The sequence below is a fragment of the Leuciscus leuciscus genome (genome assembly GCF_965113295.1).
Source record: "Leuciscus leuciscus genome assembly, chromosome: 17".
NCBI classification, from domain to species: domain Eukaryota; kingdom Metazoa; phylum Chordata; class Actinopteri; order Cypriniformes; family Leuciscidae; genus Leuciscus; species Leuciscus leuciscus.
The window spans coordinates 5,505,136-5,518,377 of NC_138741.1; the positions used below are offsets into that span (position 1 = coordinate 5,505,136).

General features: G+C 35.9%; 1 protein-coding gene across 1 annotated transcript in view; it reads right to left on the minus strand.

The window, feature by feature from the left end:
* alk (ALK receptor tyrosine kinase) overlaps nucleotides 1-13,242 on the minus strand; it is a 465,705-nt gene that overhangs the window by 86,158 nt on the left and 366,305 nt on the right. Inside the window, exon 5 of the mRNA XM_082143697.1 lies at nucleotides 5,637-5,764. Coding sequence (XP_081999823.1) covers nucleotides 5,637-5,764 — 128 coding nt within the window. The remainder of the gene's footprint in view (nucleotides 1-5,636; nucleotides 5,765-13,242) is intronic.

Below are 13,242 nucleotides of genomic sequence, written 5' to 3' on the forward strand. Positions count from 1 at the left end.
GCTCACACTCAAAAAGTGACAATTTTAACACGCTATAAAAAAATATCTATGAGGTATTTATAACTAAAACTTTAGAAACACACTCTGGGGACATCAGAGACTTTTTTACATCTTGTGATTTGATTTTCTTAATCAAATCAACATTGCCAAAGGATTCTCTTGAATGCCCGTCCGCTGAGAAAGTCAGAAGAAGCTTCCTTTGAGCCCTTTAGCACACGTCCCTCAGCACACGATAGTCTTACTAGAGAACCACTAAGCGTCCTCCCCACTGGACTTTTCCTGGGATTCGCATTCTCACTGCTCGCCCGCTCATGGCACAGCTCATTTCACTCACTCAGTCTCATGGGCCTGAATGATTGATGGTTGGGGGAAAGACTTGGCGCACCTTCACGGTCCATCCCAGGCTGTAAAGCAGCAAGCATCACCATGTTAGACCCTGACAGCTGCACAGCTTAATGGGGAAGGATATAGACTGGGGAACAGGAGGCTGCTGGTCCAAGCCCCTATGGGTTCCAGTTGCTATAATAAATGAATGAGTAGATGCAGCCTGTTTTCTTGAATGGCTGATGACAAATAAAAATGCCGCGAGGGAAATTGAGTTGTTTGGGCACATGTTCTCCCTATATACTCAGAAATCAATATTCATGCAGTCATCTTTTAGAATTTCATTTGCGTGGTTAATAGAGGGACCACATGTTGGCGAGATGACTGACAATCTAATAATAATAATAATTGAATAACATAATAATTGATCATCTGAGACGTTTGGCCACTATTTAAAGGATTAATTCAATAAAATGAAATAAACTACTAGTTATAATAATAATTGATATTTTAAGCAGTATCAAAAAGCAGTATCAAACATACATCCACAACCCATTTAACTTCCCTAATCTGATGTCTGATCGAAGATATTCAATTACAAAAAAACAAAAAAACGTGGGACAGAATCAGAAATTGGAAAATGTTTCATTTTCAAAATTGTTTCAATTTAATGACTTATGATGCGTGGTGTTCGTGACCATCAAGTAAAATGTATCCTTACATCTATATATATGTGTGACAGTACACATAATAATAGTATTAAATAAAGGTTTTAAAGTCCCCCTGTGGTGAAAATCAAGTTTTTATTGTTGTTTATATGTCTATGTGGTGTTTTTAATATGCTTTAAGCCAACACAATTGCTGAGTATTTTCTCCTTAAAACTGCAGTGAACCAAAGACAGTCTCAAAAACACGGTTTGAAATCACTGATGTTTCTGATGTCACAAACTACCTTGTATACCAAATGAGGCAAGGGTGTAGAGTTACATTCAAGCTATTTTAAGGCATGAAGAATTCTTCTCAAAAGAGGTCAGATTTATCTGATATTATACTTTGATTTGTTTGGTTATGTAACATGTGAGCAGGGATGAGGTAGAGAATCCAAATGCAAGCACAAAAGTGTATTAACAGAGAACATAAACTCAGCAGACAGAAGAACAATGACAGGAACACCACATAAAGGAGCACCGGCTGATAAAACAACAACTGAAGCACAGAGGTTTACATAGACAGGGTAACAAGGGGCTGATGAGGGACAGGTGTTGGTAATTTGATGTCATGGGAACTAATGAGGGTAACTATGGCAACAAACAAGGAACAAGGCAAAACAGGAACCAAACACAGGAAGTGAACACAGAAACAATTGGAACTAAGAATACAATTCAAAATAAAAATCCTTACAAGATACAGAACAGGGATTGTGACAGGTTACTACTTCAGTGCTTATTAATATTTAAAAAACTTTTGTTTGCCAGATTCATGTGATGTGACACACAAACTTTTTTAAGTTATGTTAAAATATTTATTTGTTTACACTTCATTTTAAGGTGATGTACTTAAATTGTACTTACTCAAATAAGTACTGAGTAATATTATTTAACTAAATGTACTTACTATAGAGTTACGGTTAGGGTTAGGGTTTTGTTTAGGGTTGGTGACTTGTAATTATGTATAATTTACTGTTATAACTATAGTAAGTACATGTATTAACTACACTGTAAAAAAAAAAAATATATATGATCCATCAGTTATGACAACATGTTTTCACATTGCTTTAACTCATCCAAATACCGTAAGTTAAGCAATTTTCTACTTTTTTTATAAGTTATACAAGATTCACACATTTTTTAAAAGTCAGTTTAATGTAATTTAAACATCCAAGTTGATTGAACTTAAAAATTTAAGGCAGCAACTTTTTTTCACAGTCACTTTAAAATAAACTCTTACCATTTATTTATCTTAGAAATATTAAAGACTATGCTAAACTACTTAAGGTTTTTATTTTAAGAATTTTAATTATTTTAATTAGTCTTTTTTTCCTATTCTTTATGATATTTACGCTCATCAGAAGAGGTTTAATCATGTCATAATATACAAATAGCTTAATAGGGGGCAATTTTGGATTTCGTTTACTTAAAAATGATATCGCTGTCTTACTCTATGTTAGCTTAATCAAATTTATATAAAAAAGGGGTACGTGACCCATAATCTTTGCAACCTTTAATTAAACTAAATTAGTTATAATTTCGACCACTTCTCAGTGCATTTAAACTAGTTAATTATAAGCATCTTACATAAGTGATGGTAAAAAGAATCGACCCAGGGACACTTTCTCTGAAGTCATATGACTCACAGCGAGAGACGATGGGAAATTGAACACCTTCACTTTGCACTCACAGTAAGGCACTGCAGTGGCCGTTCACTACTGTTCCGCAAGAAAAGGGGGAAAAAAGGAGAGGATAACTCAAATGGATATATAATATAAATGGAGCTCATGAACCTCTGCAAAACTGGGCTCAGTCTGCTAGACACGTTTTTATGATAGTGGTGTAATCAAAATCAGGTTTCGCTGGAGGGAGCAAAAAGCAGCTGACTCAGACAGCAACAAACAGGGAGTGAGTTAACGTTTTATGATTGGATGATCTACACCTCCGCATTGTCTCGAGTCTGAGGCGATGGCAGCGCTCATTGTAGCTCTGCTGAGATAAGGTGACAGAGCTTTTGAAAGCAAATATGTGCACCGTGAGCAGTGTACATACATAACCAAAAATATCTATTTTCACTGCCAAAATCAAGCACCGCTATTACTATTACTTGCTCGTACCTTGAACAAACCAATAACTGCATTACATTTAGCCACATACTAGAACCCATTCAGGAGAGATGCGCTAGTACTTTCTTTTTTTTATTGGTCTGTTTATTTAATAGGGATAATGCACATTAATGAACAACCGTATAAAAATACTAATGTGAACATGCCGGATTAATATAGCTAATTTACATCCATTTTGCCTGCAATCATGACAGGTAGTGATGGATGCCCCCCTTTTTTTTTAATACTTTTTTTTTTTTTACATTTGAGCCCCGAGAAACTCTCTGCCTGTCCCTGTATACATTACACTGATTTTACACAAGTATCGGATCGGAACTCAGTATCAGCAGAAACTCAACACTCAATGACTCGGATTGGGGGCAAAAAAACTTGATCGGGACATCTCTAATTTTAAAGTGTTAAGGGTCTATATTCCTTTTAATATTTGATGGGATCATTTCAGCTACGAAAGACAATACTTACAAGTTGTATTAAGTTTATTTTACATCAATGTTGATTGTCATGATCAAAGGCAAATCATGCAGATAATTAATGTTTAATTCTATATTTTTTTTCTTTTTTTAAGAACATAATCAGTCTGTGAATGCATATATTGTACTCACTAAACCAATAAACTGGTTCTCTGACAGCAGCCCTGAAGCCGTAGTTTTTCATTTTATTAAAAATACTAGTTTAACAGGGCAACGCTCAACACCACAACCACGCACAACACTTCAGTAACTAATTTGAATTCTTCATGCAAACAACCACCCACAACTTAGAGTTTTTTCAACCACTCACACTTTCTTCAAAAAACATAAAACTGTTTTGGTCTTATTTTGTCTTCTGTTAATTCTAGATCATTTAGCAAAGCTGATATGCCAAAAATAGAGCAAAAGGGTCACAGTTACAGCTCTTTTGATTACAGCAATTACTTCATTTCATTAAGGGAAATTTCAAGCCTTATCAACCACATCTCTCTTGCACACACGCACATGTACACACACACACACACTGGGGTGGCAGGTAATTCAAGCTATAGTGGCAGGTGCTTCAGGAAGGCAAGCTACGCTGTGAAGCATGTCAATCTGCTAATATCTATTATGGCAAGCGAGGGTGGATTAGAGCTGGAGAGAGAGGGCATTTAGCAGCAAGAACAGAGGAACACAGCGTGCCTCAGGACGAGAACAGCCTGTCTAACGTAGTGACCCCCGGAGGGATTTGTTTGGGGGAAAAGAAGGGGAAAAAAATCTGGGCTACCGAGCTACACAACCCTGAAACAATTAGAGATCTGTCTGCCTCTGAATTTGCATGACAAGCAGCGTTCTGTTCCCTGCGGTCAGACATGGGCAATTTCCCCGCCAGTTATTGAATCAGGAAGCACAGAGCAGAAAAAAGAGAAAATTAAAACAGGGAGAAAGAGGAAAAAATCTAGTTGCTGCCGTTGATCTAAAAAGCATGAATGCTCTATAGTAAATGTTGTAGTTCAAATGAGGAAGTAGCACGAGGCAGTTGCTGTCCTTATATAGGTTGAGTGTTAAAAAACAAAAAATACATGCAATACGCTTGTACAAAGATTTGCAGTGAGGCAATCGCATTGCTTCTGGGCACCAAACTTGCACTACAATTTTCTACCTTTGATTGAAAGGTTTGCAAAATTATTTGGGTTAAAAAATGATATGATTTTTTTTTTTTTTTTTACTTTAGCAATAATTCGAAACACATTTGCTTTGCAATTTTCTGCCCTGCAATCCCTTGCAATATTTTATATTGAAAGTTTATGACTTGATGAGGTTTTACAGAAACTAAACAGAGCACAGTCTCATTTTGAGTTCTGCCTTCTGAAAATCAAAAGCCAATAAACCATTTTCTCTTTTGATCATGTTAATATTAAAGCAGAAGATACAAAATAAAAAAATAAAACAATAAAAATAAAAAACAATCACAGAACCTGTTATTCTTTGATATTAAGTACTTTTTGGGCCAATAACTAAGTTCCTGGATTAACATATGTAGTTGATCCTTTAGTCCTAACCCTATCCCTAAACCTAACCCTACCCATAACCTAACCCTTAAAATCAGAGGTGGGTTAGGTGAATAACACTGATGTAGAAGCATCTAAACTTGATTGTAAGACTAAACAACATAATCCGTAAACTTGTCACTCAAATCTGATTGGTTGATTAGAATGTTGTTCCAGGATCAACAAAGCTATTGATCCAGGAACATGTTATACTTGGTTAAATCATGTTCACCACCAAATAGGGGTTGGGTGAAGCCCTTTTGATGGGTAGTGTATATGACAGTGAAAAAACTAAACTTAGATCAGAGAGTAGGCTTGTTTTTATAATAGATTTTGGACTGTGGAGTACAAATCTAAGTTTTCAAAGACATCAAATCACAGAAAAACTTTACAAAGTCTACTAGCATGAAACAAAAACAAACAAAAACACGATGTACTTTCAGAATCTGAAACATTTCTAAGAGATAAAGCACTCACTTATGGTGCAGTTGGTGGTGAAGCGGGGGTCATAGGTCGCTGTCTCCATGTCTCCGGGCTGGTTGTAGCTGGAAGAAATCCTGAAGGGTTTGCTCCGAGCTCCCAAGCTGAGGTGTACCACTGCCCAGCTGAAAAGAAGAGAGAGAACCAGCAAGATCAGCAGCAGAACCCAGCAGCAGGGCTGATGCAGAGCCCGCACTGGGCTGTAGGGGGTCATGGTGGCCCCTGGGAGACCGTCCCCAGTTTGGGCCAGTTCAAAAGTCTCTGGAGATCTTACAGAGGGAGACGTCTGGCCGTCTGACACCAAACCAGACCCCTCTGCCATTTTAGGGTCATCCTCTGCTGCCGTATCGCACATTCCCTAAATCTTCCAGATATCCACGCTGCTTATGGAAGCTCTGCCAGTTGAAATCAATGGGCAGGTACGTGTTTATGTGTGTATTGTACAGATGCTGTCCTCCACTAGATGATACCTGTGGAAGAATGCACGGATGCTCTGTGGGTTTGTGCGTTTTTAACCAAACTACCTCTCATAAGGAAGTCAATGACCTAGCTAATTTTATTAAGCAAATTGCTTAGATTTCAATTTGCCAGTGGCCTGTGACCAATGATTTTAGTCTCCTCCCTCTCTCTTCTCCCTCTCCTGTGCTTTTCCTTCTCCCAGACCTGTAACCTGTCTGTTGTGTTGTTGTTTCGCATCTCACTGTGGGATTTGCATTGACGTCTGATTCGCTCCAACAGCAGGAGTCGAGACCCATGACTAAGTGGGTGGTGATCCTCTAAACAAACACGCAGACAGCTAGCAATCATAGGGAAATGAAGACAGACAGATCTCTGACAGAAATAATGCACTCGGATACACTTGAGTTAAGATTATTGTTCCACATTTGAGTTTCCAACAATCCAGTGTTTGTATGACTGATTTCACATCATTAAAGTCAATGTGAATTGCCGTTTTAAACCACATTTACTTTCACAATATGTCATTTTGATGTGAAACAGGATATTTAATAAAAAATAAAAAAATTTAATGTGAGACGTGCTATGAATCATGCTTAAAGTTTAATAACCCACATATACTTCCATTATATGCATACATTGTATGCAAATTGTATTTGTTGTAGTTTCCATTCACCACTAGAGAGGTTTATCCATAACAATTTCCACTTCTGAGAACCCTGGATGTGTGAAAAGAGTCCACTGGTATTATCCAGTTGCCAAAGTTTCAGTCTATTCAAGGTTTCAAAGTTTTCAAGTCTGTTTTTCTCTGTAGAAAAAAAATGATTTGCTTACAATAGGACCACAATAAGATACAACATTTTCTTTTTCAAGACTTCAAGTGCTGCTTTGTCCTCTGCGGCACAGCATTAGAAGCAGGCCCGGCTCCAGCCTTCAGATGCAAGGTGGGCCAATTGACATTCCTGGTGCTGGAAGGTTTAAACATTATTTCATTTTTTTCCCTTTCACATTTTTTACTTTTTTTAAAACTTTTTTTTTAAGCAAAAGGAGCAGGTCTTAAAAGAAAATATATAAACAAACAGAGCTCAACGCTAAGGAATTTACTGGTTATACTTACTTTCACTGGTCCCACCACAAACAAACAAACAAACAATAAAACTAAATAAATAAATACTTGAACAAATGGTATTTTAAGACATAATGTTAAATAGACAAGTAAACAGTCAGTAATAACAAGAACAAATAAATGCAATATAATAAATATAAAACAAATGAAATAAACTGATCTCAGGTATGTCTAACAGTATTCCTGTATGGAATACTAATAATTAAATACATAATAATCCTTATTAAAGCTAAAGAAGTTATTCAGTCAAGAGCAGATTAGGGTTTTTTGTTTTTCTTTTGTCCTTTAACATTAATGAGACAACAGCAGATATATTAAGATCCTGTCACTTTAAGACCAAATGCATAGATCTGACACACATCCGATTTTCTCCCAACTGTTTACATTCATTAAGACTTTTCCCTCTGATTTTAGGGATAATTGAATGGTAGGGATAGGTTAGGAGTAGGGATAAGGTTAGGAATACATTTTAGGATAGTAATGTTGTTTCGAGGTCAACAAAATATGTTGTTTGGGTAACATCTCTTACTTGGAAAAATCACGGTGACCTGGCCTGATTAGAGGGTTCATGATCATAAGGGGGTTTTGCAACAGGTAGGAACTCAGTTATAGGAACTAGTCACCAGGACGGTCCCCCGAGAACTAAATGATCCCCTAGGTGCCATTTTCCTGGTTGCATCTGCACTGCCAGTAGGAACTCTGAAGTGACGTACAACTGGTGGATGAAGGACGCCGTGATCGGAGCTGTGTTTTTGTTGTGAGTCAATGGTTTCGCGATAACTGAATGTAGATGTGTAAGTTATGTGATCTTTTTGAAAATGCCAGGTATTGGTGTTTCGTATGGCATGCGTTCGGCCAATCAACGTAGTGCTGTTCCTGTTGTGCTGGGTTAGACCCTACTCTGAGCTAATGTAGTCCCCCCAAAAAGGTGTTCCTATAACTAAAATCGGGGACTTCCACCAATAGTTATACAATGAAAATGTTCTTCCAGTGCAAAAGCCTGTATAATGATCCAGTTCTTGTGTTGAAGTCATTGACTTTAAGTTAACAACTCACTGGAGGGAAGATAACCAGTTTATAATCACTTTTGTTGTTGTTGTTTTTCAATATGTTCCTCACCTCGGATATCATGAGCAGAATAGGGCAGCGGTCCAATTCAATATTTGTATGGTATGATGATACTAATGTTATTTTCCTTATTTTAATGGCCTAATTGTATTTTCTTAACACTAACATTTCGAATGATCATAAATCAATAAATGATAAAGGTCCGGTGATTCACTGCTTTTAATCGCTGGTTTGTTTTAAAAATATACATTCCCAGGTTGTCTTCATGCCTCTTTGCAATTAAAATCAAACCTACGCCCATGTTTAAATGTGAAAAAGTGAGAGGAGAACTGAACTTGTCATCAAAAGCTCTGCTTTTCATCATTGCTAATGTTGTTTTGCAGATCTAGAATAATGCAAGTGCATAAATGTGTAATATATTATCATAAGGGTTGCATTTGGAAAATGATTTTAATGCTTTCAGCAGTCAACCTTAACTTGCGTAAGACTGAGAAACACACGCTCACACAAACAAAGCTGACTTACTGAAACATATATGTTCTGGTATTGCTTTTCATCTAATAAACCAATCTTGAACTGAATGGAATAATGAGATGCCATTTGTATAATTTCAAATTTAGCTCTATTTTAAGGTTAAATTGCCTCCTCTGGGCAGGAAGCCTACAATCACATATACATATTAATTTCATTGGACAGCGTTGTCATTAGATACACTGTATGATAATAAAAGCGTACAATACATGCTCATAGCATTGTTAATATACTGTATAATTTTGGTGCCGTCATTGCCGCTTCACAGAAACTCTTCACTGATAGTCTGTCTCCATCGTGTATTATTATAGTCAGTGTTGCATAGAAAATGACATTTTCCAGCTGACTGAATGCTCAAGAAGAGTAAAACACACTAAAATCATGTTAAGATCAAACTTGATGAGCTCTTTTTGAGATACAAGTTCCTAGGTAGTCAAATGCTGATACAGCAAAATACATTAAAGCTGCTCCATTCCATACTAAAAGAAAAATACTGATTAAGAAAATGTTCTTTACTACCAACAATGTGTAAACTAATACCACATTTTCAGGATTGTCATATTTGAGTTGAATATTGTGTCTTTTTGTTTTATCCATTTATTTTGTTTTATTTGTTTATTCACAACAATAGACTCAGTAGAGTAATGCAAGTAATGAAGTAGAGAGAGACAGAGGCTGTGTTTAAATTTGCATACTACCTGTCCTAAATAGTATATAAGTTAAGAATTAGTTCATTGCAAATCATAACACTGAAAAAGGTAAGCTAAATGCCCCTGGTTCGTATACTTTTCCATAGAATTTTTGAAATGTGTGTTAGTGCATATACTGTACTTTTAAGGTAATGTTTCCCATAATCCAGAAGAAGAAAAAAAAAAAGAAAAAAAAGAGAAAAAAACTCAAGCATGTTTACATTTACTTTCATTATACATGGATGGATAGATTGACTATACTGTCAAAGAGCACCGTCCTTCGGATGAGATGTTAAACAGAGGTCCTGACTCACTCTGTGGTCATTAAAAATCCCAGGATGTCTTTCGAAAGAGTAGGGGTTTAACCCCGGCATCATGGCCACATTTGCCCATTTGCCTCTGTCCATCATCATGGACTCCTAATCATCCCCATACACTGATTGGCTTCATCACTTTGTCTCTTCTCCACCAGTAAGCTGGTGTGTGGTGAGCGTTCTGGGGCAATATGGCTGCCGTCACATCATCCCCCGTTCTATGTAAAGCGCTAAGAGTACCCAGAAAAGTGCAATATAAATGTAACAAATTATTATTATGTATTATTATTATATGACAGCCCATCCCCATTACCAAAAAGTAATAATTATGAGATTAAAAAGTAATTATTATGAGATTAAAAGTATTAATTATGAGATTAAAAGTCAAAATTGGCAAAAGGTCAAAATTATGAGAAAAAAACTAAATTATGAGATTGAAAATCGAAATTATGACTTAAAATGTAAATTATGATATAAAAAGTCATTATTACGAGATTAAAAGTATTAATTGTGAGAATAAAAGTCAAAATTGACAAAAGGTCAAAATTACGAGAAAAAAACTAAATTATGAGATTCAAAAAAAGTCGAAATTATGAGATAAAAAAAAATCAAAATTATGAGATAAAAAAATCGAAATTATGAAAAAAATTATAAGATAAAAAAAAAAAAAAAAAATTGTATTATCCATGTAATAATCAGCATAATGTAAAGTCAATCATTAATAAACCTCTTCTCTTTATGCCGGGGTCAGGAAGTATATTGGGTTATCACCACCTGCAAAATTAGCAAGCAGTCCAATTATTGTATTAATTTCCTGTGCTAATGAATTCTGAAGATTATCATTATGGAAAACAGGGTGAGATAAAGCAGTAAAACACCTTCTTGATCTGCTCTCCTCCAATGCTGTGATAAGCATCTGTGCTTCTCTGTAGCACCTCAATTAAACATTTTGATCTAATTAATCAAGTGTCCTGTGGGACATCCCTCGACTCCAAATAAAACTCTCTCAAGCAAGAGTTATTAACATGACTAATAAGCACTGCCACTGATAAACATTTTTTCATTATTATTAGCATTATAGCTCATAAAACATCATCATACGGACCGACAAACTCTGGAACGCCAGCTCTGACCTTTGAGTGTCTTTTCATGTGGACACGCGGGCGGCCATTACGAAATCAACTTTAATATATGGGCGGCGACCAACTCTTGCAGGTCAATTCATCATGTGTGTCTCATTAACGATCTTTAATTAGATTTTGCTGTTTCGGCTCATGCTTTGTTACGTTTAAACCTCAGCGACTTTTGAGGTCACCAACAAAATGTGTTTTGCTTGCTGTGGGTGTTTGTTTGTGTCAGTGCAACTGTTGTTATTGGCTATGTGATATATATATGTGTGTGTGTGTGTGTGTGTGTGTGTGTGTGTGTGTGTGTGTGTGTGTGTGTGTGTGTGTGTGTGTGTGTGTGTGTGTGTGTGTGTGTGTGTATGTATATGCTAAAAAGATGCACCAGCCATTCTAGTGGAGCGATATGGTGGGTGTAAGTGGAATGAATGTTATGATTTATATTTCAAAACAAGTGAGAGAATATTAAATTATATGAAATTAAGAAAACAAACACATTTGAGGTATTTATAAAAAGGCAGCAGAAAAACATACTGCATTTGATAAAGATGATTACTTATAATAAGAAAGCAGCAAACAACTGAAGACATCAAAGCATTCCATATTTAACAGAATATGAATGTCTCTGCTATAAAAAAAATAAAAAATAAAAAAAATAAAAATCAATATTATGCTTTGAAATGGGCATTTTGCTTATCCTAGCAAACATGATTGACAACATGCAATAATTTAGTGTGGCATCCGGATAAGGCTGAGTAGTTTAGAGTCTTGAAAGATGATTGCTAAATAATAGAGTAACTTGTCATGTGTGACTGCAAGCCAGGGAATAACACACCTTGGAATGTCGCGACTGACCAATCAGAATCAAGTATTTCAGAGAGCTGTGTAATAAACTGATTTACTACTATGTAATAACAATTAAACTAAGAATTTGATACAATGTGTGCATACATGTTTTGTTTTTTTCGTTTTTTTTTCATTGTACTTATATTGAAAAAGTACCTGCATGTAATTAAATCTATAATTACACTGTTGACCCTTCCCTTACATCCTAACCCACTCTTACCACCAAACCTGACCTCAATATAGCAACAGTTTTGTGCAAAACTACATAAACACAATAAAACCTTACAATTATTATTATTATTGTAAATACATAGTAATTAAAAGCAACTAAAATAAAGTGGGACCGTACTACTACTACCAAAGAGTATAGAAGTACCAAGAGGTGAAACTCCGTTGCAGTTTTGACAACAATTGATAGATGGCGCTGCTGTCGCCATTTTGGACTGAACCAACGGCTTTACCGTTAGCACAACTACCGTATACAGCATTAACATTATGTCTGGAAATAATTGGAAACAAAGAAAACAGTGTTCTGCCATCAAATGCAACAACCACCAGTGTACAACCAATCAACTAGCATTTAATAGATTCCCCAAGAGATCCAGAGAGGTAAAGTAGAAAAGGTTTTTATTAACGTTAAAGTGAGCTAACGTCAACGATAACAGGTGCTGTAACGTTAATGTAATCTATCCCATAACCGCAGTACCAGTTTGCTAACGTTATGTATTTGGTCGAAATTGAGTCAAGACTCAAAATGGGCTTTTTAAATCGCATATTTTCAGAAATATATGAACACCTAACCTGGCAAATGACCGCTTTATTAATTCATTGTTATCACTAAGTTAACCCTTTAACTCACCGCATAAACATGAAAATCACTATCCAAACTTAAATGGTTGTAATTCAAGAATGCTTTAGAATATAGACCTATGGTTGGTCTTGTTTTAAAGAAGACATTTGCCAGATTATTTTTGAAGTGAAATAAATTATGAAAGTGAAACAGAAAACAAGTTATATAAGTTTGAGTTTATTAAAATGTACAAATTTAAAAATATAATTATTTATATTTTATATATATATATATATATATTACAAAATATATTTTACTCTATAACTGCAAGAAAATGAAAGCAAAAAATCTGAACAAGTTGTGTTCCACATTTTAGGTTGATATCTCAAAAAATGAGCTTTCAGTAAGATTGTATTTGGGCGTTGTACCAAACTTTCACTAGCACACACACGCAAGGTCTCTCGCTAACCCTCACCCTTTCTGCCGTGTGCTCTACACGGTTTGGAGCTGTGCGCTCTTGCTCGCTCTAGATTCCGGGAGATTTTAGCTAATTTGCGGGCATCAGGGAGCCGCTATCAATATGCGGGAGACTCCCGGAACTTCCGGGAGACTTGGGATGTCTGCTATAGAGATATTAAAAACTAGAAACTACTATTTAG